This window comes from Astatotilapia calliptera, chromosome 7 (assembly GCF_964374335.1).
Source record: "Astatotilapia calliptera chromosome 7, fAstCal68.1, whole genome shotgun sequence".
Taxonomy (NCBI): Eukaryota; Metazoa; Chordata; class Actinopteri; order Cichliformes; family Cichlidae; genus Astatotilapia; species Astatotilapia calliptera.
Window position 1 is genome coordinate 33,264,881 of NC_137428.1, and position 25,662 is coordinate 33,290,542.

At 39.8% G+C, this 25,662-nt stretch overlaps 1 protein-coding gene across 5 annotated transcripts in view; it reads left to right on the top strand.

Moving 5' to 3' along the window:
• The window catches only part of rxraa (retinoid X receptor, alpha a), a 165,769-nt gene that overhangs the window by 134,676 nt on the left and 5,431 nt on the right, over nt 1–25,662 (top strand). For 3 of the 5 annotated variants that reach the window (XM_080304436.1, XM_080304437.1, XM_026174282.2), the window contains 7 exons: nt 1,368–1,518; nt 4,317–4,496; nt 9,940–10,124; nt 19,581–19,710; nt 20,967–21,099; nt 23,676–23,767; nt 25,368–25,473. In XM_080304436.1, the coding sequence (XP_080160562.1) occupies nt 1,368–1,518; nt 4,317–4,496; nt 9,940–10,124; nt 19,581–19,710; nt 20,967–21,099; nt 23,676–23,767; nt 25,368–25,473 (977 nt within the window). The remainder of the gene's footprint in view (nt 1–1,367; nt 1,519–4,316; nt 4,497–9,939; nt 10,125–19,580; nt 19,711–20,966; nt 21,100–23,675; nt 23,768–25,367; nt 25,474–25,662) is intronic. The other 2 variants (XM_080304438.1, XM_026174285.2) reach the window with 1 other exon arrangement.

Here is a 25,662-nt window from a genome sequence, read left to right on the forward strand (position 1 = left end):
ATATTTATTTCCTATCTTATTCATAGCCTTTTCCTTTTTTGTTTTCTTTAGGTCACGAGCAGTTGTCCAAGCATTTCACTACATATCGTACTGTGTATGACTGTGTACGTGACAAATAAAAATTTGAATTTGAATTTGAATTTGGTTTATGTCCTGTGCGTCTAATAAAGGGCATTGTTTGCCCTGATGTATACTTTTCTATGTTCTTCCATTATGCTCTTAATGTACTTTTGTCAGATGAGTGTAAACACAGCTTAGGGTGTGTTTTAGAGTGACAAAATATGTTAGCCCTGTCATCATAAGATGTAAATGGCTTTTCTGTCATTCCTAATCCCAGCAGATATAGACAGGGTTTCTCTGCAACAGTATGAACTTAATTTTAACTCAGAAAGTGTTTGTGCTATAAGACATTTCTCATGTGTGGTAACTTAATAAAAACACATCTGGCTCTGCTCTGCCAATAGTGTTCTGTCTCTCATCCCTCTGTTATGAATGTGCCTGTGGAGAATCTACTTGTCTGACTATATGCAGTTTTCCTTCCCCCTTTCTTACCATCATGTAAAATTACTGTGGTTTTAGCACAGTCAATCAGACTAGTGCTTTTACTTTTTTTCATGAAGTCATTTTTTTCCCACTAATAGTTGGCTTGTTTCTGTTCCATCCAGTATATTTAGTGAATAATTTATACATTTCCCCTTAACGTTTATCTCCTCTGGAAACAGCGTGTAGCTTGTTATAATAATTAGCCTCCCCCTTGCTTTTCACTTTCAGCAGAAAGCAAAGAGGGGTCATTTTTGGATGAATTGTATCAAAGCTCCTTCAGAGAGAGAGACACAGGCAACTATTGAAGTTAGACTTAGGGCTGCAGTTGCGCTGCTGCTAAAACAAATGCTGTCTCTTTATTCTGCTGTACTGTTCAATTTTGCAGTAGAGTTATGCTACCGCTGAACATTTTGGAGCCAGCAGGGCTTGTTGAGAGCATGAATAAAAGAGTTCCTGGGGTTGAGTGGTGCAGGATCCTGCTGCGCCAGATTTAGATCTGAAAATGAGGGGAACAGGAGGGAGGAGAGTGAAAGGGAGAAATGACAGAGGAAAAAAGAGGTGTTGCTAGGGCTGCTGACCATCTATATTACGCATCAGTAGTCTTAATATGGCTTTTGTTTTGTACATTTCAGATTGTTCAGTACTCCCTGAGTGACATGACTCCAGTTTCATGTAATGTCCTTATTGTGTATAATCTTCTTGTTGAATTTGACCTTAAGCTTATGTGATTTATTTGACGGTGCTTGTGCGATTTTGATGTTTTGAGTTTAGCGGGCTGCATTGTGACTTGTCGGCGTGTGTGTTTCTGTGTGTTGATGTTCCAGCTGAACTCTCCAATGAACTCTGTCAGCAGTACGGAGGACATAAAGCCTCCACTGGGCCTCAACGGCGTGATGAAGGTGCCTGCCCAGCCCTCGAGCACAGCTCTGTCACTCACCAAACACATCTGCGCCATCTGCGGTGACCGCTCCTCAGGTGAGTGACATCAGACTGTGATGACTGTCTGCAAAGGAAGCATGAAAATAATTCAATGTCAGAATTGACCTTGTCAGAAATCTTTTTGTGAACTGGTAATGGCTAAGGTTATTTTCACTGGAGATTACTGTTTTTAAAGGTAGGTGTGCGAAGGGGGAAAATCAAAACACAGGAACTGGAAACGTTCACAGAGCACATCTGTGCAGTGAACAGCAACACCAAGTTCACTTGGGAGGATGTCAGTGGAAATGGATGGGGCTTTTTGGACTACACATTTTAGAGAGAAGCTTCAAATTGGAGTATATGGGTTTATAAGAGCCCTACACCTCTGGGATAAGAAGGGGTTTACAAGAGTAGAGGGGAACAAGAACCAGAAACACACAAGAGAAGACCCTGAAATAGATAGTTACTCAAAATGGGCCTTCTGATGTCTGCCCCCAACTGGGTGCAGTAACATCCAACTGGATGCAGTGATCGGAATGCCATTGTTCATCAACGGATTGATGAACAATGAATGTTGCATCTCCTGCATCTAAAATTTTTAACAGCTGCTTCAACAGTGTGCAGCAGACACAATGGAGTCACCTCTACACTACAGTATTTAAAATTCTGGGAAATTCCCACTAATCATTTAGAACTCCAGATGAGCGGTGAAACGTCTCCATGTAAGTCCATTTAGCACTGCTTAGCACTTAGGTGACTATTTGAACATGTTCACAAATCACTTCCCAATCAGAAATTTCTAAGAATTTTATGCAGTTTTCTAAAAGATTGTAGGGAGACTTGACATGGAATAGATTATTTAAAAAAATCTAAACAGCTTAGACTGGATAACATTGCACTGTTTCCAATTAAAATAAAACAGGACTACACAGCATCTTGCCCAAGCCTGGGCTCTAACCACATGGAGAAACCTCCGGAGAAGATCCACACATGAACTTCGGTCAGAAAATGGCCCCACAGTATGCTCTGGCAGAACTACATACTGCAGCTTGTTGGAGTGGGAGAGCTTCCTGGAAAGACAACAGTCATCAGAATTCTTTAAAAATCTGGGCTAAATGACAGGGAAGCCAGAAAAAAGCCACTCCTGGAAAAAAAAGCATGTGAGGGCAGCAACAGAAACGCACATGAAAGGAACCTAAATCATGTGGCAAAAGATCATCTTGATTGGATGAAACCTAACCTTGAATCGCTTTTTACTGAAACAAGAAAGCGCTATGTCTGAAGGCGACCATGCGCAACTCATCATTCATCCCTACTGTGACGCAGTCAGTACAATGAATAGTGGGACAAGTAGAGGCAGATTTTGGAGTTTCTTAATTTTCATTTCAACACAGTTAGAGTTCAGACACTGGCAAATTATATTCAGATAGAGATACAAGATATATTCTACAGTGTGTTCAGGAGAAACAATGTGGTTTTTGTCTTTATCGTGGAACCTCTTCGGGATATTCGAGTGTGCATGGGAGTTTGCCCAACCAGAGCCTGTTTAGTGGATTTTCAGGAGGAAGCACTGGGAAAGACCTGAAACTAGACAAATTACATTTCTCAGCTATCTTGGAAATGCCTTGGAGTCTCCCTAGAAGGGCAGAGACAGGGACCAGGAAGAAGGAGGCCTGGATGTCTCTCCTTAGACTCCTGGCCCCTTGACCCAAACATGGATAAGCAGTAATGGACGGATGGATGGACGGATGGGTGGGTGGGTGGTCATTTAAGGCTATTTTTTGATTAGTCTCTGAAAGATGGTAACGATAACAATAAAGCAAAGTCAATATAACGTGTTACAAGAAAAGGCATAAAATTCCATTTAAGTCTGGCACCCTTAATATTTCTGTAATCTTTTTTTGTCCCAAATCAAACTTTCTCACGTAGCACTTTAGGTTGCACAATAAATAAAGATTGTAAATAACCTTTTTGGCTTCTCAAAGAACAATAGCTTGCTCCAGAGTTTTCTTAAACATTGGCTATCATTTGGCCAACTTCTAGCTTAACCACCTGAACCACAAGAACATTAACCCTGGGTGAACAGATAACCACGGGTTATCCCAGGAAATGACTCTCACAGCACTCATCTTTGTAGAGTTGTCTTAAATCTCTTTTTTTTCCCACACTGCCAACAAATAACCATGTGTTTAATTTTTTTCTGGGGATAACCATGAAAAGTTTGTAGCCTCTGGATAAAGGTGGATATCTAATTCATTGGACAGTTTTACTGTCATCCTGCGTCATTGGTGCTGTGTGCACCCAAGGGGGAAAATCAAAACAATGTTTAATAGCAAGTCATGCTTCATTTAGCTGTGCTCGGGGGCTTTATTTATCTTCTCTGGTGGTCTGACCCAGCAGAGAGATAACAAAGAAACAGTTTGATCAACACTGGAGAAACCAAATGGACTCCATCCGTCATAAATAACAAAAAAGAGCTGTTAGAAACAGGGTCAGACAACACCATATTAGACTGCCCCCCCCTCACATATTCCCTTTAGTGAGCCTCTCTTTTCCTTCATTACCAAAGGGTTAGTAGAAGGGTCTGTGATCATAATTTTTGTTTTGTTCTTTCAAAGTGTTTCCTGGGTGTTTCTTTGAGTTATTGTAACCACAGAATGGTAAATAACATGTTCATGAAATCACAGTAAATTCCGCGAATGTGTTGTAGTTGGTAAGGTCATAGGTGTGTACTAATGAAGAAGCAGCAAAACGGCCAACTCAGCTAATTCCATGTGCACTGTGTCACCTTATGTTTCCAAAAAAAGGATCAAAAACTAACATTAAGCAAACAATCTCTTTTCCCTTTTCCTCAGGTAAACACTATGGAGTCTACAGCTGCGAGGGCTGCAAAGGTTTCTTCAAAAGGACTGTCCGCAAAGACCTGACCTACACCTGTCGTGACAACAAAGACTGTGTCATTGATAAACGCCAGAGGAACCGCTGTCAGTACTGTCGCTACCAGAAGTGTTTAGCCATGGGCATGAAGAGAGAAGGTACAGCACATACCGTTGAGGATAATGTCTCACTTTCCTATTTCCTTATCTTTATTAATCTTCCTTTTAAAAGGCTCAATTTTGGGGAAGTGAGTAGCCGAGGAGTACATTCAGAAGTCCATATGATATGTATTTTTGGCATTTCTGTGAGTAGAAATATACTGAATTTTGAGATTCCAGAATTTTGAGGTATTCTGAATTTGGTTTGCACTCAAACTGCTGGTGCGTTTGACACTGGTGCAGAAACAGTATCGGAGTCATTACTTGAAATGAAAGTGCAGTACATAACTGTTGCATTATTCAATATATCAGTTTCACATTACTCATCAGTAATGTGTTAACAATATAACTTAAGCTACACCAAAACAAATCCCTATTCTAATAAGGACACACATACGATCTTTCTTTCAGTATTTATGTATGAACACAAAGCTGAAAAACAGCCCAAAGACACTTCAAAGCAATTGCCACAGCGATTCTACTTTAATTCTATAATGCACAGGCTGAAAAGGAAGCTGCAGCGCTGCAAGCGTGACTGCTCATCACTGCCTTTGTTACCTGTTGAAGTCTAGGGCCTGACTGCTGGGCTGGGGCCAGCACACATATCTGGGCTTTAGCTTTGCGTTAGCATGCTGGCTGTGCAGATTTTTGCAAAGAGCCGAAGTTATGTTAGTAGTACAAAGCTGTTGTTTGTTTCCTGGATGCAGTAATGTCCATCTTCCACTTCACCATTTTTCTGCTTCTAGCACGCAAACTGAAATGATCTGATTGTAGCACAAGTTCACAGGAAAAAAAGAAAGTTTGTTTGATGTTTTATGTTTCCGCCTTTCTATCTGCCTCCCATGTAGATAGCTGAAGAACTTTTAGTAACAATGTCATTTTAACTTTAATCTAATGATAGAATTTAGTACAAGAGCACGTTACATTACTATGTTACTGAAGAATGTGATTTCATTATATACATTACTTTGGAATGCATTACACCCAACACTGCACACAAATACTCATTTAAACTACGACTTCATTAACGACAGAGCTTTCAAAATACCCTAGAAGTTGACATAAAATACTTTGACATGTCAAATGTAATCCTTCCTTTTCTTTGCAAAGTTTCCACTTCTTATAGGCCAAAGAAAACAAAAAACAGAATACTTTGATAAACTTGGCAAGTGATGCAGAGCTGCAAAGACCAACTGTATCTCACCCAGCAAGCGATGTCAAGGGTAACTGACGTCATATGTTAGAGACGCATCAAATTTTTAGAAAACCCGGCATCTCAAATGAGAGAATTTTCTGCTTGCAGCATTAGTTTTTTAGAATGCATTCATCTGTTCAGCGCCATGAATCAAACATGGCTGTGCGTGGAAACCAAATGAGGGTTTGTGAGAGCAGGCAATCCACACGGAGACTTCAGCAATGTAGACTGAAGAAAAACATTCTCGGTTAAACTATGAAACTATGCGAGTTTATGTTTCCTGTATTTCCTGGAATCCTTTTTTGTCTTTTTCTCCTTCTAATGATTTTTGGAAATTTACATGTGGTGTGGGGAACAGCTTACCTAGTTATTGTAAGCCACCTCATTTTTCACACAGTGCAAAAGATGGATGCTGTACTTATGTTGCAAGATATGTGAAGTTTAATACTCCAACTGAGTACTCCAACTGGATGATGTCTTGTAATTGCACAGCACGATGAAAAATTTGCACCACATTCCTAAAGTTATAAGCTGCTGATGGTGTGCACATAATGCTGTCCTTTTGGAAGACATTCAAAGATTCGATCAGCCACATGGGACGAAATATAGGGCCTATTATTCGAACCCAGTTTAAGATCATTATTCAATTTCTACCATTATTCAGTCATTTTTCAGTGTTAATGTTATTTTAAAAGGAAACCATTACCTACACATAAATAGATATTTATTTTACTGGGACTGCAGACTTTGACCAGAGACTTTGAGCTTTAATTCAAAAGGTTTAACAGAAGTTTTCTTTTACCTGTTTAGGAATTACACTTATTTTTTTCCATAGTCTCCCATTTTCAGAGGCTATTAACATGGACTGGGTCTGTGCAAATGCAAATCCCATCTTTCTTGAAAACAGAATCTTCAGCTCCATCTCCTTTTTTCTTCTAAATCAGACGTTGGTCTTTAAGACTAAAAGATTTAAACGTCTGCAGTCAATCTTTGTCGGGGTTACGGCATAACCGACGTAAGTAGCTAACGCCGTTGCCATCATTCATGCTTCATTTCCGTGGTGTTAATTGCCTTGTGGTCGAGCCCCAGTGCTTTATATGTGGTGCCAGCCACCATAGAAACAAATAAACTCACAAGACTTTTTTTCCCACCCTCTTGGGTGCCAATTCTTTGTTGTTGTTGATTTTTTTGAAGCAAACATGATTTTCCACTTCTTTGTACTTCCAATAATTTTGGCAATTTCCCTCCAGGGATTTGCTGACATCTGTGAGTTCTTATATAAGGCAGGGATTATTAATCTCTCTGATCCTTTCAATAATGACAGTAAAAACACTGACAGAAGTGCATAGAAGGACTCCATAGTACTGAACAGGTGAATCACAGTCACATGGTAGTTGTTGCTGTTATAGCACACAATGAAATGAAGACTATCAAGTTCTGAATTGGAGCAAGAAACAGATGTGCTGCGCATAGAGTTTCTAGCTATTTCTCATTTTTAACCCTCATCCCTTGTCGGGCTTTTAATATTCACATCACACAAACATAATTACAACACTTAATTATTCAATTTCACGTGACTATCTGGTGTCGTTGTGTTTGGATAATAATTACCTTTTACTTCCAAGTATTAAATAGAAAACCACCCCAAACAAATACATAATACAACTTAGAGAAACACTGACTCTTCAGTTCTCATTGAGATTCTGGGATTCGGTTGCACTTCAAACCAATGGATTTTTTGGCTGCAGGTTTTAACCTGACTTATCTTGACTTTGGGGTGAACCTGGGTACTCTGGGTTCGGCTTTATTGCCCGTAATCGTCCTTGTTCAAAGGAGAATCATTTTGATGATCCGTTTGTGTGCTACACTTTATTCCCTCTGTTTTACCAGTTCTCAACTTTGCCTTTTTTTGCATTTCTTTTTCAGAAATGGATTAATGGCACATCTTGAAACATGTGTCTGCTGCATACTGCCAAACCTCACCCATGCACTTGTTTTTATATCAAGTTCTCATGTCATCTTCAGCTTCTTTTTTTTTTTTTAAATATGGCTATATTGGCTCAAAGCAGTTCAAGAAACCCAGCAACACAACGTGAACACTGAATTGACAGATAGCTTTTGTAATTCATTATGGAGCAGCACAGTAAAGCGTCTCCAGGGAAAGCTCACAGTGGGGTTGAAAGTGGTTCTGTTGTCTGAGGGGAGAAAAACATTCTGTGAGGTGTGAATTTTAACACACCATCTAGGTGTTAGAAATATTAGCCCTTTCAGCAGTGCTGTTAAGCACTCTTTTGCACGTTGAACAAGCCAGTTACTGCCTTTCTTCATCAAGGCAACCATGTTTACTGAAAAGAGTGCATAGATTACACTACTTGATGCTTGGAGATGGCTAAGAGATCTAAGGATGCAAAAACAGCAGCATGTGTTAACCAGGTGTCTGTGGGTGGTTACTGAAGAAAACACAGTTAATGAGGAGAATAGGTTTCTTCTTTTCATTGGTATGTTTTGGAGGATATTCTATCTAAGGCCATTTTTTCCTGACCTTTACTTGGCCTCCCATCTCCTCTCTCTTGTTTTTATTTATGTCATTGTTGGGCTCTTTATTCCTTTCAAGGATATTATCATTTACTGCCTTCTGCCTCACTTGCAATGCTGCCTAAGCCTCCCCATGCAGCCCGGGGGGCTGTGGTTGGAGAACATGGCAACAGTAGCCCAAAAGGCTGAGCGAATCCACAGAAAAACAGGATTAAATGAATTTATGCTCTCCCAGTCAGGAGAGTAGAGGAGGAGGAGGGGAGAATAAAGCTAACATGATTTCAGCCCTCCTCACCTCTCCCTGACTCCAACACAAGTATTCTACCCTTGAGCTGACCTCCACTGCCAGACAGCAGTTCCTCTAAAGTGGGGCCCCTTTCCCTCTCCTCCTCTAACAACCCCTGCTTTCCTTTCCCCCCCACAACAAGACCACGGCCTCTCTGATTCGGGACTTGGAATAGAAACCAGAGTAAGGGAAACTCAAGAAGACAGATCTTCAGTCAGATCTGAAACCCCATTGTGTGCGATAGTGTGTGTGTGTGTGTGTGTGTGTGTGTGTGTGTGTGTGTGTGTGTGTGTGTGTGTGTGTGTGTGTGTGTGTGGCAGTGCAGCTCTCCAGGTGTGTGTATATAAACCTGCATGCTGACTTTAAATTTCCAACAGCCCTTTATCACAAAACACATTATGTCAAGAGCTTTTTATTAATCCATGGCTGGAAGGAAAACATGTAAAAAAAAAAAAAAGCCACAGTACTTTTTTCGGTGGTGTTTTGAATTAAGTGAATTACAGCCCTTTGAAAAGACGGAAAACACACAGACATGCGTCTTTTTCATTCTCACTTGAGGGTGGAGGTGCGGTTTCTCTTGCCTCGGCCGCAGTGAGTCTCTGTGTCTGCTCGGCACACAAACCATTTCCTGTGTCTGCTTGCCAAGCCAATCGGATGACAGAACCAGCACGGTTGCGTTTGAATGTGTTTTTAGACACGATAAAGTCTTCACTGATTTGTGCTGAGACTTTTTTTTTTTTTTAGATGTTCTGGCTTCCATTCATGGTGTAACAAAAGAGTGACAGGCCAAATGTTATTTATTTATCTAGAAATGATCTGTGTATGTCAGTGAGCACTGCGTAAAGAAGACTTATCTTTGATAAGGAAACTGGAAGATGTCCTTGGACATTTCCATGCTGCTTTGTTGTACATAATGCAGACCCAAGGTCTTTCTGTTTTCCATCCTCACTGCTGAAGCAATTATTGATGATTAAACTCTCTCGGCTATGTTTTTGCTGGCATTGTACATTCGGAGTTATGAACTATTCAGTTGCTTACCAAGATGCACTTAATGTCGAACACTAAATTACAGACTCAGGCAAGCACGAGCAGCCATGAACAAGCACCAGATATGTATTTAGTTCACTACCGATGTAGAGCCGAGTGTGGACAATTATTCCACACTCACAAACGCAGCAAGAATTCAAGTAATTAATCAAAGGGGAAGATTCAGCACTGAAAACAGACTCAGGCTAGATGTTTGTTCACTAGTTGCAGGACTTGCAGTGCACAGTTTATTTATCACATTGAACCAAACTGTGAATGTGAACCAAAACAGCTGCTAAGCTTCACAGTCAAAACCCTATTAGCTTGCATTTTTCTTTCTTTCAAAGTGTGTTTTTGATCACATACTGACCTTGTAAAACAGCAGTAGTGACCGAAACCAGTTTTGTTACATGCAGCCGTTCAGGAGGAGCGCCAGCGAGCCAAGGAGAAAAATGAGAATGAGGTAGAGTCTACCAGCTGCGCCAACGAGGACATGCCCGTGGAGAAGATCCTGGAAGCCGAGGAAGCAGTAGAACCTAAAACCGAGACCTACATCGAGACCAACCTCGGTGTGCCATCAAACTCGGTGAGTTTTTTTGTGTAATGCAGATTCAGATTATATGATTTTTATGTTTATATTTACACTCATAGGCGCACACACAGTGATTTATCTAGACTTACTTTGGATGGTGGGTCAGTTTTTCCACCTATTTAGTTCCCTCCATTTGATACCGTGGTTACTGCTTTGAGTTCTTTTCTCGTTCTCAGTATTTTACTCACTTGACAGGATGATTATCTGTCAACTGTTTCATCTTGGCTGGCTTCACAGCTTCAGTCACGATCACCTGAAGACATTCAGTATTCCAATGGTGTTCTCAAGAAAACCAAACTCATCCAACTCATTCAAATATCCAGACTGAATAATCTCTCAGTTTAACTGGTTTGGGTTCATCGCAACTTGAGGATGTGAACTTATTCAAATATTTCTCCTTCCTCACCGATTAAACCTTTATCATGCTTTCCATGTCTGTGAGTCTGCTCGGTTCCACTTGTGTCCAAGTGCCAGAAATTTGATCATCGGACGTGACCGTGAGGGTCCGTACGGACTTCCGAGTGCCCGTCTATTTTTTGTGACCTGATGGACTTTTCTGCAGAGAATTTAGTTTACAGCTATGCATGTGCTCCAGTCGGTGGACTTCAAAGAAATATAACAAATATAACTACCGTACTCTACCGTTTCCAGCTATCTGCGTCCATGCCAGCAATGGAATATAATCAACGCATTATCCAAACTAAGCAGTAGCAGGAGGAAGGGTTTGTTGCAGTCTGGCTAAAGTGAGTGAGTTCATGAAAGATTGATGTGTCACAATCATATCAGAGTTTCTCTTGGTCCAAAGCCAACTTGTGTGTGTTAATGGACACCATAGGCTTGTTTTCTTTGAATAAGCGAGACCCATCCAGTCGTGCACTGTTTAATGATATAATACATTTTTCTAATTCATTTAAGTTAAAATAACTGGCAATTTTTATTGAAATTGTCACTTTAAGAATAACAATACTGTGAATGCTTTTCAGCATTCACACTAATTAGTGATATGCACCATTGTTATACCGGTGGTACTAGTCATACTTAACTATTAATTTCTGATTAGCTGGAAATTAGTTGTCAATAAAAATGCCTTAGCATTAAGCACAGGTTGATTCATTTCTAGATCTCCTCTACTGTTTAAATTATTGTCAAAATGTCTTTTTTATTGCATTTATTGCTTAACACTATTGTTTTCAACATCTTGACTGGAAGCTTGAAAAACACAACATCTGTGTTCTGACTTCTTTCTTTCTTTTGTCATTTTCTTAAATGTGAAAGCTTCCCAACAGCTTTCACTAGGAGCTCCTAGGTATTGGACAGTAAATACAATGAATCTCAGTTAAAAGGCAACTTAAAATCTCTGCATATGCATGCTAAATACTAAATGTAGTGGTTTGCAGTTAGTATAAAAGAGCTGTTCACTTTTAGATTTATGGCTTATGAGTTATATTTTAGAAATTTATGCTTCAAAAGACTCACTGGAGCTGCTCCACCATTGTCCACAAGTTGTTTTAATTCTTTCCATGTGTGAGTGCTTCATGTATTTCAGTTCTGCAGTGAAGGGTGCCAAACATATAAGTCAAGTCAGATTTGCCTGCATGTGGATATGCTTGCTGTAGTAATGTTTCACATCAACCATGTTTCAGATAAATTACACATTTTAGTTCCCTGTTTTTTAAAGCTTGCGGCTGTTTTTCTCATCTACCTGCTGCCTGATGGTAGACATGTTACTGAATATCAAATATAAATACCTTTGTTATCTCCTTCGGGGCTTTTTAGGTTACCACTTGTGGACTCAGGAACTAGCTTACCTGGTCTATTAGCTCCTTCACTCAGCTGTGTGTTTCCTCATATATGCCCCTTAGTATCAGCTGGGCACTGTGGGCTGTCTTTGACACAGTGGCGACTAGGAGTGATGAATAATGCAACAGGCAGACTGTTCCTGAAAGCATACCACAAAGCCTCAGCTTTCTCAGGAATTCTGCTGGGAAACATGGGAAACAGAGGAGCTGTGCAGAAGCCTACCAAAGGAGGCGGGGAGGGGGGAGAGATGGGAGAGTGAGACTGAATGAGGGAGGGAGAGAGAGGGGACTTCTTCTGGGATTCATCTGCTTCGGGGGAAGGAAATGTCTTGTGAAGTAAAGGTAGAAATGTGAAGGCTGTTATGTGAGTAAATGGGAGCTATTTTCGGGGGGCCAGATGGAAATGTAGGAGATGAGCGTTGGCATTATAGGGAGAGGAAGGAGGAGTAGGGATTCATGGGGGAGCGGCTAGCAGCTCAGACATACTAATGCACTGAGTGTTTGGGCTCTGCCACGCTGGGTCTCTCGATGCCCGCTGCCTGCCCAACACCAAGAGGAAGATTTCTAAGGGCCTCCACAACAGATTAGAAAACCGCAATGAAAGTGTTTAAAGGCTTGTTTTAAATGTATTCTTTGCCAACTCCTGAGCAAAATCATATTGGAAATCATATGAATATGCTGAAAATAGTTTTAAAAATTAAATGTAATGCATTACACCGATGAATGTATCAAAGGCAATTTGGGATTCAGTATTCTGCCCGAGGACACTTTGGTCATGTGAAGTGAAGGAGCTGGAGATATCTGCCTGTTAAATACACAAATATTCAGGGTCATCAAGGGTCAAGAGCTTTTTGGTTTCTTTTTGTTGTCTGTTTGTAGCCAAAGTTTAATCGATGCATGGAAATAAATAAAATAAATGTCTGCATTGAAAGCAAGACAGAGGAAAGGTATTTATCGAAATATAATCTCACGAATATTAGCTATTGTTAGAGATTTAAATATTTATCAACTGAATCTTCTCTCATGAGCAGTGAGTAGCTAATGGAATAGAGAGTCCAATATCCTCACGCTGGAAGCCGTGAAAAATCCCCACTGCCCCCAGAGGCAAAGTCATCATACTAGTCAATGGGCTTAGCAAAAAGATAAAGTGTAACAGAGTCTAACAAGGCTAAACACTGTTGCCAGAAGAATAAACAGAAGTTGTTCTTTAATTATCTTCAACCATAAAAAATCTTTCATAATGTTAGCTGTGTTTGCACTTAATGTTACCAAGCTACTGTAAGATATATGTGAATATATATATAAAAGTGGTACAGGGCTTCTTCATGATGATGAAAGCAGCGGAAAACCTCACAAAGGTGAACTGGATTCCAGGCTATTGGTAGGAGATGCCCAGCAACAATTGGTGTCACTCAGTTTGTCCACCAACCAAGTATTGGTAGCCTGGGCTGTGGTGGGCATTTAAAATTCTTAGCCACTACTGTATATAAACCCTAAACCAGGACATTAAGTATAGCTGGATATGACGAGGAATAAAAAATGAAATATAATTTTGTTTTTTGATTTGAGTGAGCGGATCCTTTAATTGAAGTGAAGCCTGCAATGTTGGCAGAGGCTTGGCATGCATTCTGTCCTGACCACAAGGACTCCTCTGCTATCCAAATGCTGTTCCCCTGCCTCCCCCCTACCAGGTCTCCATTGAGAACCAGTGCTCCATGTTGTAATTAATCACATGACCTGGGTCATGAGTGTACACCATGAATAGGCCACCGCCACTGTCTAATGGTCGGGGTCTGGCCAAGCTGAATAAGGTGTGTTTATCTCATGCTGACCTAGAACAGGAGTTAAACAGTCGTTAGTAATATGCCTTTAGTCAGTGAGAGAGAGGTCTTCTTCTAAGTAGGAAGGGCAGAGGGGAAAATGTTATCATTCACTAATCCTTAGGGTTTACTTCCATTTTATACATCCCATTTTCTTTCTTTTTTGTGTTATTTCTTGCTGTTATTTCTACTATATTTGAATTACTTTATGGAGAATTTTAATAAAAGGTCTTATCTTTCTGTTAACTGTAATTATGACATATGAAGAAAGGCTTTTTTTGTTGTTGTTTGTTTTTTTTTTTAAATCTAAAAAGTGGGACACTTGAGTAATTCATTTTTATCCTGATCTGTGTGAGTACCCAATTTTCTCTCTGTTGTCACTCTAGTACAGTGTGGTTCAAGCACAATAATGAAAGACTGAAGAGCAAATCTTTTGTCTCCCCATGAAAATTTCATAGGGAAGAATGCAAGTTGCTAATCGACCGCAGCAGTGGAAGGGTGTCTTGCTAGAAACACTTTGATTTGCCTGGATTGCAGACAGTTTTGTTTGTGGCAGACGTATAAAAAAATGCCTAAATAAGCTACCCCCCCCAAAAAAACAAAAAACAAAAACAAAACCCAAAACAAAAAAACAGTAAATGTCCGTTTATGACCTTACTCTCTGTGTCAGGTGGGTTTTTTGGTGTTCTTGCTGTTTTTCCTCCACATTTTTTGCCACTAATCTCCAAATTAAAAGAAAAAGTAGTCTTTCTACCTAACCTGTGAGATATATTTTTTTTTATAACTGTAGAGGTTATCCTTTCATGGGTCAGGGGCTGATAACATCCTAAAGTCCACTCTTTGGCTTGAACAGTAAGTACAGTAGATGTAATGCTGTACTTAGATGAATTGTTTGAGGAAGTTGTAAGCCCCTCTCCTCGTCATCTTCACAGACGGTGACAAAGAAACCAGGTCAGTCTAAACACAGCTAAGATAGCCATGCAACATTCATAAGGTTTGCCATGTTTAACGAGAACCCTGGGACTTGTATTCTTACGGGGAGCGGTGGCTCAATTGTGGCGCACGCTGAAGCCCCCTGTGGTTTTTATTTGTTTTTTGGGGGGCTGTGCCCTTTGGAATGAATTAACCGGATCTGTTTATGTTTTGGGGAGGAAGCGCAGTTCACGAAAACTGTCGTACTGAGCTGCGGCGTCCACATCTCCCACGGAGATCAGATGCTGAAATATTCATAAGGTGCCTGTTTTCTTTCTCTCCCTGAAGAAAAAAAAACAAGATGACTTACAGTTTTCAAAACAGTGTAGGCTTTGTGTCTGGTTTAAGTTTTTCAGATTTGAGCTGCGTATTTGTGATGCTCTGCAGTCAGTGTGTTAGTTTCACACCGCAGGGAGGGAATGTAGTGGAGAGGATGGGATAGTCTTTGCCCTGTGTTTTATAAAAGGAGAATGTGAGTGAAGAGATATTTTCTGCTTCATCTTGAGCTAATCTCCTCTGGAGAGCTGCAGTTGATGTCAGGATCCTCCTAGCTTTTAGCATCGATCTGTGGGATTTGGAGGAGAAGTTGGGGAGAAGTTGCTAACTGTTTTTGTCAGAGGGCGAGTTCATGTGGAGCTACTTAGAATTTAGGGATGCTGACTTGATTTAAAATTATGCACAAAAGCATGTTCACAAAGCCTTTGTTTACACACACGCATATCAAGAGTAGCATGTGTACTCTTGGGATGGCTGTGAATTACTTGTCAGAGAATGGCAGTATTGTTGTGGATTTTTTTAACCCAAAGCCCAGATGGAGTTACAGTTTACTGAGTTAGTCATGGAGCATGTATGCATTGCATTAGTATTCTACCGCTACTCCCCAAGGGTCAAAGAACAATACTTTTGAATCAAATGTGACAGGACAGTTAAGGAGAACAAGTCCTTGTCTTTGCAATTTTGCATTCATTGCATGCAGAAGTTGTCTTCTTCTATAAAGAACACACTTATCATTAGATATACATTAGCAGATAAGGATCAAATCTGGCTTTGTTTTCACCTCAACTTCAGTTTGTATGTTAAAAAAAAAAGCTCTAAATAAAAGACATGCATTTATTTAGGCTCATACCATTATTTTGTTGACTAAAGCTAAAAAGGTGCACACATTCTTTTCCCTTTCATTTTTTTGGTGAGCGGGAAACGTTTGTTTTCAGGAATTACATTTTGTATGCTGCGTTGTCTATCAATGGACAAGTTTTTTTTTGCTCTTGGTGCAGCTATGACAACTTCTATAAAAGCAATTTTGGCAGTTTGCCGGTCTGGAGCTTTCAGGTGCGTGTTAACACAATACCACAGTCTTCCCAGTGGGGAGCAGACGTCCCAGCAAAATCACCCCAAGGGCAGATGATGCACTGCACAAAGATCTCAGACAGGCCTCAGTTAGCGTGCTAAATGTTGAAGTTCATAACAAAAGACCGAACAAGTATGGCCTCTTCACTCTTCAAAGAACATGACAGAATGGCTTAGGTCCGTGAGGTTGCAACTGAACAAACCTCGAGATGAAAACCCCAAGCAATGCCATTTGGACAGAGTGTTTGGCCATAATGCACGGCATCACATTTGGTGAAAACCAAACACAACACCTCATACCAACTGTCAAGAAAAGAAGTGGAGGCATGATGATTTGACCTGGGGACCTTTCTGTCCTTGGGTCAACGATGAACTCACGATGAAATGTGAGGCCATTTGTCTGACTGCTAGAGCTTCCGGTTATGTGACCAAAATTTGGTCGTATATAACTGGCCAGCAACAAGACCACAACAGATTGGCTGAAAAAAAATATTTCAATTGTTGCATTGGCCCACAAATCTGTGGAAATATCAACTCAACTGAAATATTGTGGTGGGACCTAAAGAGAGCTGTGCATAAACAAATGCTCTTAATGAACTGCAGCAACGTAGTGAAGAAAGGCAAGGCAAGGCAAGTTTATTTGTATAGCACAATTCAACAACAAGGTGATTCAAAGTGCTTTACAGAGACATTAGAAACAAGAACAAATAAAAAGCATGATTTAAAATTGATTAAAACAAGCAAATAAACTAACTAACTAATTAACAAACAAACAAACAAACAACAGTATATAAAATCAAAACAGATAAAATCAGAACAGTAGATAAAATCAGTAGTTAAATGTAAGTTTTGAAATTTAAGCTTAAAGTGTGGATTTGGTGCTTTATTCAAATGCAGCTGAGAATAGGTGAGTCTTCAACCTGGATTTAAATCAACTGAGTGTTTCAGCTGATCTGAGGCTTTCTGGGAGTTTGTTCCAGATATAAGGAGCATAAAAGCTGAATGCAGCTTCTCCGTGTCTGGTTCTGACTCTGGGAACTGATAAAAGACCGGATCCAGATGACCTGAGGGATCTGGATGGTTCATACTGGGTCAGGAGGTCACTGATGTATTTTGGTCCTAAACCATTCAGAGCTTTATAGGCCAGCATCAGAACTTTAAAGTCTATCCTCTGACGGACAGGCAGCCAGTGTAAAGACCTCAGAGCTGGACTGATGTGGTCCACTTTTTTGGTCTTAGTGAGGACTCGAGCAGCAGAGTTCTGAATGAGCTGTAGTTGTCTGACTGATTTTTTAGGTAGACCTGTAAAGATGCTGTTACAGTAATCAAGCCTACTAAAGATGAATGCATGGACTAGTTTTTCCAGGTCCTGTTGAGACATCAGATCTTTTATCCTTGATATATTCTTGAGGTGATAGTAAGCTGACTTTGTTATTGTCTTAATGTGTTTTTCTAAGTTTAGGTCTGCATCCATCACTACACCCAAATTTCTCGCCTGGTTTGTGGTTTTTAGATGTATAGATTGAAGTTCTCTGGTGACCTGTAATCGTTTTTCTTTGGCGCCAAAGACTATTACCTCAGTTTTGTTTTTGTTTAGCTGGAGAAAATTGTGGCACAACCAGTCATTGATTTCCTCAATGCATTTACCAAGAGCCTGTACAGGGCCTCGGTCTCCTGGTGACATTGTGATATATATTTGTGTGTCATCTGCATAGCTGTGATAGTTTATTTTGTTGTTGTTTATAATCTGTGCCAGTGGGAGCATGTAGATGTTAAACAGAAGGGGTCCCAAGATGGAACCTTGGGGAACTCCACATGTGATACTTGTCTGCTCAGATGTGAAGTTACCTATTGATACAAAGTATTTCCTGTTTTCTACGTATGTTTTGAACCAGTTTAGTACAGTTCCTGAAAGACCTGTCCAGTTCTCCAGTCGTTTGAGTAATATGTTGTGGTCAACTGTATCAAATGCTGCACTGAGATCCAGTAAAACTAAGACTGACATTTTTCCACTGTCTGTATTCAGACATATGTCATTGAACACTTTGGTCAGAGCGGTTTCAGTGCTGTGATTCTGTCTAAAACCTGACTGGAAGGCATCGTAGCAATTATTCTGTTTTAAGAAGTAACTGAGCTGTTGAGAAACTGCTTTTTCAATGATCTTACTTAAAAACGGGAGATTTGAAAGGACCCAAATTCATCCACGATGATGTTGAGAGGTGTTACTTGAAGTCATTTCTGCCAAATGTGGTTATCAGCATAATTACACAATCATTATTAGAAGCACTACTGTGAGCACATTGGTTTACCTTTTTACAAAGCCGTTCCTGGTGCTGTGATAAAGTCCTCTTTGAGCTCCTAACCACTTGCTCTGTAGTAAAGTGTCAGTGGAGCCTCTCAAGGGCCTCTTGAGCTCTACTAGCTGTCAGAGAGGCTGATTTGTGTTTTGGCTAAAAGGTCCCCAAAGAAAGAGTCAGCTCAGCGAAAGTTGTTTTTTCACTGACAGCTCTCTGCAGGTATTTCCTCCACAAGCTGAGACAGAATCACTGTTTGTTTTTTCACCGTACCTCTTTAGAAGATATTATTCATGGCGGGCACTCATGTTGGTGTTAGTGTGTGTGTGATTACGTAGTTATAGGTACTGTGCCATGAAAAAAGCCCCTTACTGATTTCTTATTTTTTTTGCACTTTTGTCACAGTTACATGTTTCAGATCATAACACAAATTTTAATATTAGACAAAGATATACTGAGTAAATACAAATGGAGTTTTAAAATCAATATTTTAAATTTACTAACCCTTTAAAACCTGAACCATGAAATAACTGCCAGAAATCTATAGAAAATCTCTCTACATAAATATATATAAAAAAATATTTGATATATCAAATTTTAATCTGCATATGTATGAGTTTTAATTTGTATTACATTTGCTACATTAGCCATATTTTTGCAATTTAGTCATTAAAAATGTGTTAAAAAATGTGTTATGCCAATTATATTTTATAGGGTTAAAAAAGTCATGCTGATGATATAGAAGTCTCAAAAACTCACAAAAACACATGCATCAAATACGATACGCTTGGCTTTAAAAGGTTAAGGAAATCGAAACCTTCCTTGCACCATGTGAAAAAGTAATTGCCCCCTAAACCCTAATACCTGGTTGTACCACCATTGGTAGCAAGTGTGAGAAATATGCAAAAGAACTAAAAAATCAGGAAGGGTGGGGAAATACGTTGTCATAGCACTGTAGCTCAATTATGCCCTAGCACAAGGCTCTCAGCCAAAAGACACAAAGCTGTAGCTTGCCTCCACCAGTGTATGAATGTGAGAGTGAATGAATAGTGGTATTGTAAAGCGCTTTGGGTGCCTTGAAAAGCGCTATATAAATCCAATCCATTATTATTATTATTATTATTATTAAGCTAACATTTCAATCTTATTTAATTCACACTGTGGTTGATTTTCTGACTTATTTTAACCTGTTCTATCTTTGTCTCTCGTCCCCTGCAGCCCAACGACCCAGTGACAAATATCTGTCAAGCAGCTGACAAACAACTTTTTACCCTGGTTGAGTGGGCTAAAAGAATCCCCCACTTCTCTGAGCTGCCGCTGGACGACCAGGTCATCCTTCTACGAGCAGGTCTGTCGAGCTGACTTAAGTATTTTGCATGATCTAACCAGCAAACAATTTGCAGTGATTGGCAGTGATGATATATAATTAACAGGATATGGGTTGGAATCAATGGTCATTGTTATATGAATAAATTGAATCAAATTTGCTGGTTCAACAAACCACTGATTACTCAGTGTAAGATGTATTGTATTATGCCCACTGACTGTGTATTAAAAAGGCAAGTAATTGCTGCTGTTTAAAATAACAAGGATTAAACAAAAATAAAAATAAAAATAACAGAATCACAGGACATTGTTTTCATTGTTAAATAAGTCACATTTGTAGATACAACAGATGCCCATGAACATTAATAATATAGTCAGAAAAAAAGAGAACACTGGATACCTCTCGGTCATGTGACTGATGCAAGAGACAGACCCAGAGTCTCTTCATGCATCTGCTGTATGAGGAAAAGCAAGCATCACAGAAGCAGCGATGTAAAACGGAGAGTGAATCATCTGTCACTTCTGCTACAGTCACTAACGTCACATGCAGGAAGGTCTTTTGGGTTCTCCCAACACATTGCCCTTGTTGCTTGCTTGTCACTCTAAATTACACCATTATTTTCTAAATCCTCCTCCAGGAAAAAAAAATGCTATAACGCACCCATCCCTTACCCTAAAAAAACAAATAAAATAAATAAATCCTCCCATCATTCTTATCCTTTGCACATATAAAAAGATGGAAAGACTTCAGCAAAGCGGGGAGAGAGACATTATTCGGCAACGCTCGTCTCTGCTCTCAGGTTTTCTATAAATAACCGCTTTAGTTCTGCTGTATCACAGATAAAAGCATCCCGGCTCCGCTCATACCAAACTCAACTCTGGGGAGAAGAGGCGGGTGTTGCCAGGCAGAACAGTTAAAGGAGCCCTGTCACTCAAACGGCAGCGTCTTGTGTCTTCGGCGCTCCGTGTCGAGCCCCCTGCTTTGGCGCATCAAGCCTGTTGTCTTTATTGCGATGGCAGGCGCAGTTCATCCCGTTTACACGCTTGTCTCTTTAGAAAGCATGATTCAAATGTCTTAGTAATAACCTGATGCCTGTGCTTGAGAAAGCTGCATGCTTTTAGTGCGCAGCTTAATTGATTCATTGGAATTCCCTCCTTTGTTGTCAGTTTCATTTTGCTCGAATGCTGTGTGAACTTTTGTACTGGGGATTTCGGAGAGTGTGAGTGGTTTTATTTCTCATACTTTTTTCTCAGTCCCTCTCCTCATCTCTTTCTCAGGTTGGAACGAGCTCCTCATTGCATCATTTTCGCACCGCTCGATAGCGGTTAAAGACGGGATTCTGCTGGCAACGGGGCTGCACGTTCACCGCAACAGCGCCCACAGTGCCGGAGTGGGAGCCATCTTTGACAGGTTACTAAATTTTCTTGGACTTAGTGACATCTAAATTCATGTAGAAACTGCACCAAAAACTTTTGTAAATAATATATTAGGTAGCACTTTCTAAAGGTGTGCTCGAGTAGCATGTAATGCAACCTGAAAGTAGTGCTTTGATAATATTGTGATTTATAAAGGTGGCCTATTTTTTAAGTTAATAAAAGTTAAAGAGTTAGAAAAGTATTAGTCTTACCGATACTCATATTTAGTATCAGCCGATATTTTGTTTAACATCAAGGGACACAAAACATTTGTTAAGTGTATTTATTTATTTATTTATAAGTCCTTACTAAGATGTTGTAGAAATTTAAAAATAAACTTGTTTCATTGTTACAAAAACATTTGGATTAGTCCTTTATTCTCTGCCTAACTTTTGTCAGATCAGCTGATTTGGCGGTCTAAACACATTGCATTAGAGAAGTTGTAGAGGGCCCCCTGGTGGACAAACTATGCAGCATCAATCTTGTAACATGGTTAAAGTTAGTTCTCCTGTTTCTTCATATATTTTAAATTTTTTATTTATCGGCTGTTTAAAAATACTGATATCAATATAATGGCAAATGAGTAATATCAGCCAATAATATCGGCTCATCGGTGTATCAGTCTCTCTCCTGATAACACGTTAGCATTAGAAACTCAGACTAAAACTCAGAGCAAAGTCTTTGTCAGCTGTGAAATCCCATGAGGTTTTGATACAGCACAAATATTGCCAATGTGGAATAATAACTGTAACAATTCCAGTGTGTCTTTGTGAGCTGGATGTACACGCTGTTGTGTCGTACAGGCTCCCTTTAATTGGCACTTGGGCAATTTACATCTGTAGTTGTTTTTCTTGGCCTTAATTCATTAATTATACTGCATTTTGTGGCATATTTTCAGTTGCATCTGCAATGCAAAGCAGCACTCTTTCACAGCATTCTTCCATTATGATTTGTTCTTAACATCACTTCCCCCAAAATCCAAACAACGGATGTTGATCCAATTCAAGAGACAAGCTCCTTGCGTTCTGCTGTGCCAGACATTGGATTTTTGTTGTATATTTGTCTTTTAGTCCAACTTCAAGCTTTGTGCTGCAGGGACCAGCTGTGATAGGCAAACACAGACACATGATCAAGTGCTGATTTAGAGAGTGCCTAAATTGCTTTTGCTTTGCGTTTTATATTGGCAGAGTATGCATTTTAAATGTCATAATTGTGGGAAGACAAAATTCTGATCGAGATTAAAATTCTATTAAATGTCCACCCCTTGTAGAATATTTCATGTAACATTGAATCGAAACAATGAAATGTTACACAAAATGGGGAATGCCAAGCAGCACAGGCACAATTGATTGACTCCAATATATAAAATATTTACGCCTGTACACAGCAGGGGTCACACAGAACCTCTCATATCTTATATAGACAATCCATGCACCATAGAGTCACAGCGCAGCTGGATGCAGGAACCACCCTTATGAAAGTTTGTCAAACGTATAAGAAAAATATATCTTACATTTTGTTTGTATTGGTTTGGGATTTTTTGTAAATATATATTTTTTAAACTACGTTACTCTTGAACAGTTCTGGTCATGGATTGTTATTATATTTTGAAAATTAAAAACTGCAAATGAAGCGCATGTTTCCTTGCACAGTTTTGGAGCCAGCAGAGAATTTGCAGCTGCACGTGCTGTCATCAGACTCAGTCAAGCCACAGTCAAACTTTGAGTACTTTCTTTGTGTCTCCCTTCTTGCGCCTCTGATCAGCAGCCTGTGCGCTCAGTCATCAGCGTTCACAGCCACAGGACATATTCCATCTCTTTATTAACTGTGGCAAGCATTAAGATGCAGAGAACTGATAATGTTTCTTTATCTGGTCCACTGTCTCTTCTCCATACAAATGAAGAGACTGATCAACTTAAACGCTTGAGTCCCTTTCCTCTCTCTCTCCCTCTCTGTCTTTTTTTAAGCTCTGTTGTTCCTCCTTAGAGCAAATTGAATTAGAATGAGCTAAGAGCCACAATTGACTTTACTATCTGGGCGCGAGGAGCAGAAAGAAATGGAGTGAGAGGGAAAATAAAGAGTGCCAGGGAGAGGGTGTGACCGAGTCAAAGTGGGGTGAGGAGTTCGAGCGACTCCACACGCCACCACTCCCACCCGTGATGTCACACACAGACAGTGGGAGCACTGGTGTTAGATTACAGCTTGTGTTTACTCTGCGGCTTTCGTTTTATGAAAACCATGTACTAAATATAATTACTTTGCAGGGCTGTAAACTTTTCCACTGATCTAACTGTGCCAGTGTGGGCCCAGAGTAAGCTTGTGTGCATGTTTTTTCAAATAGAGGCAAACTTGAAAGTGGTTAAAACCATATTTGCAATGCACCAGTCAAGAATAATGTGTCATTTGCAAAAAAAAAAAAAAAAAATCCAGTTAAGTGTGATCTTTAATTTTCTGCCACTGGTTTAGTTTCATTTTACACAAATATTGCCTATTAGCCAAGAATTAAATATTCTTGACATAGTATTTTAACCTGAGTAGCATCTCTGACTGTCTCCTGTTGCTTTTGTGCAGAGTGCTGACAGAGCTGGTGTCAAAGATGAGGGACATGCAGATGGATAAGACAGAACTGGGGTGCCTTCGAGCTATTGTCCTTTTCAACCCAGGTAACCATTGTGTATATTATATAAAAGCTTTCATTTGCTGTTTGTACAATGCAAACTCTTGTTTCTTTTTTCTCTTTTTTTTAGTTTCAACTTTCATTAAAAAAAAAAAAAAATATATATATATATATATATATATATATATATATATATATATATATATATATATATTCAGTAATGTAAAATGACTAAAAATCTTTTAGAGAAATGGGTCATCAAACTACTGCGCTGTGTAATTCTTCCTTCGGAGTAATTGTTGTATACTGGCTTTTTTTTTTCTTTCTGAACATCAGCGTATTCCAGTGAAATGCAACTTTTATTAAAAGTATAAAGATCTTGTGCACTGTGGCGTGGTGCTGCTACTGTTTCTAGCTATAATCAGCCGACACAGACGTTGCAGGAATAGAATATGAGTCACTGAGGACTCGAAGCGTAACGCTTAGTCAACACAAACTCTTCAACTTTGATTATTAAACCTTATCCCACAGCAGGCTTAAAATAGAACATGACAAATGTGTCTTATTCTCATTGGCTCAGCTTTCATTTGGCTTTAATCAATTCCAGTGGGAACAACTTTTCACATTGGGGAAATGGTCTCAAAATGCTGCCAGACTTTTGTTAAAAGTAAATATAACGTATTTAGATTCAAGAACGCTGTTGCGTTGTGCATCACTTATGTCTCAGCTCTGGTATCTCAGCTTGTAATGGAAACTATCTCCTTGAGTTGACCTTGATTCTCTCAAGGCACCATTTTCACTTGAAATTGATGAATTCTCATTTATTTTGTAATTTGCCAACCTTGTGTAAATTTTACTACGTTCCCCCGCAAAGGTCCAAAGAAAGAGTGCGCTCTTTAATTGAGGCCCGTGTCTTGCCAAGGCACTTCTGCTATGAGTGTGCTGTTCTGTATTTAAACCTTATCCAAATGGAATCTAAGTGGACTGAACTAACCCATGAATGTGACCCAGGTTTTTAGTGACTCAGTAAGGGAGGCTCCCTGAATCTCTCTGGGGCTCTGCGGATCTGCTCACCCTGGACACACTGATCCTCTGTGTTTCACATTTTGTTCAGGCCATACCCAGACCCACTGGCCCCTGTTCACTTTTCCGCCTGATTCCTTGTTAATTAGGGGTTTGCAAGACTACACTGACTGGAGAAAAAACATACGGTGGTGGGGGTGGGGGTGAAGGGAACAGCAAGGCAAAAATGGCCCTCAGTCCTTTTCTTTCACACACTGTGTGATCTGGTCCAGCCATTAACAACCAATGTACATTCATTGATTGTCAACTTCACAATGCTTTGTTCGTCAGAAATGTTAATCAAAGATGAGTCCAGTGAAGCTTAAATTGGTGCAGCTTGAGAATTGCGGTCTTAATTGGACTAGCCCAGAATGTGGAGATGCTTTTCCATATTGAGTTATGCTAGTTTTTCCACTGGGCAAAAGTGCAGATTTGAAAGCTTTTTCACGCCTACTTGTTTACTTCTTTGGGGTTTTTTTTCTTTTTATAGTGAAGAAGAATGTCCAGTTGTGTACAAATAACAGCAGCACAGCCTAGCCACGTGGTGTAGTGAATTCTTTTGTTCTTTCTGCCACTCTCCGCAGACTCTAAAGGTCTGTCCAACCCAGGCGAAGTAGAAGCTCTGAGAGAGAAAGTCTACGCGTCTTTAGAGGCCTACTGCAAACAGAAATACCCAGATCAGCCTGGCAGGTAAGATCATAAACACCGAGCCCTTATTGTTACATTACCAGTTTGCGGTGCTGAGAAAATCAAGAGCACGAGTGTGTTTATTGTTGCAGCTGTTATTAATATTTAAAGTCTCAACCCAGACAGCCTCTCATGAGGTAGAAGTCAAAGAAAAAAGCTTGAAGTACATCCACACAAGAAACGTGTTTTATC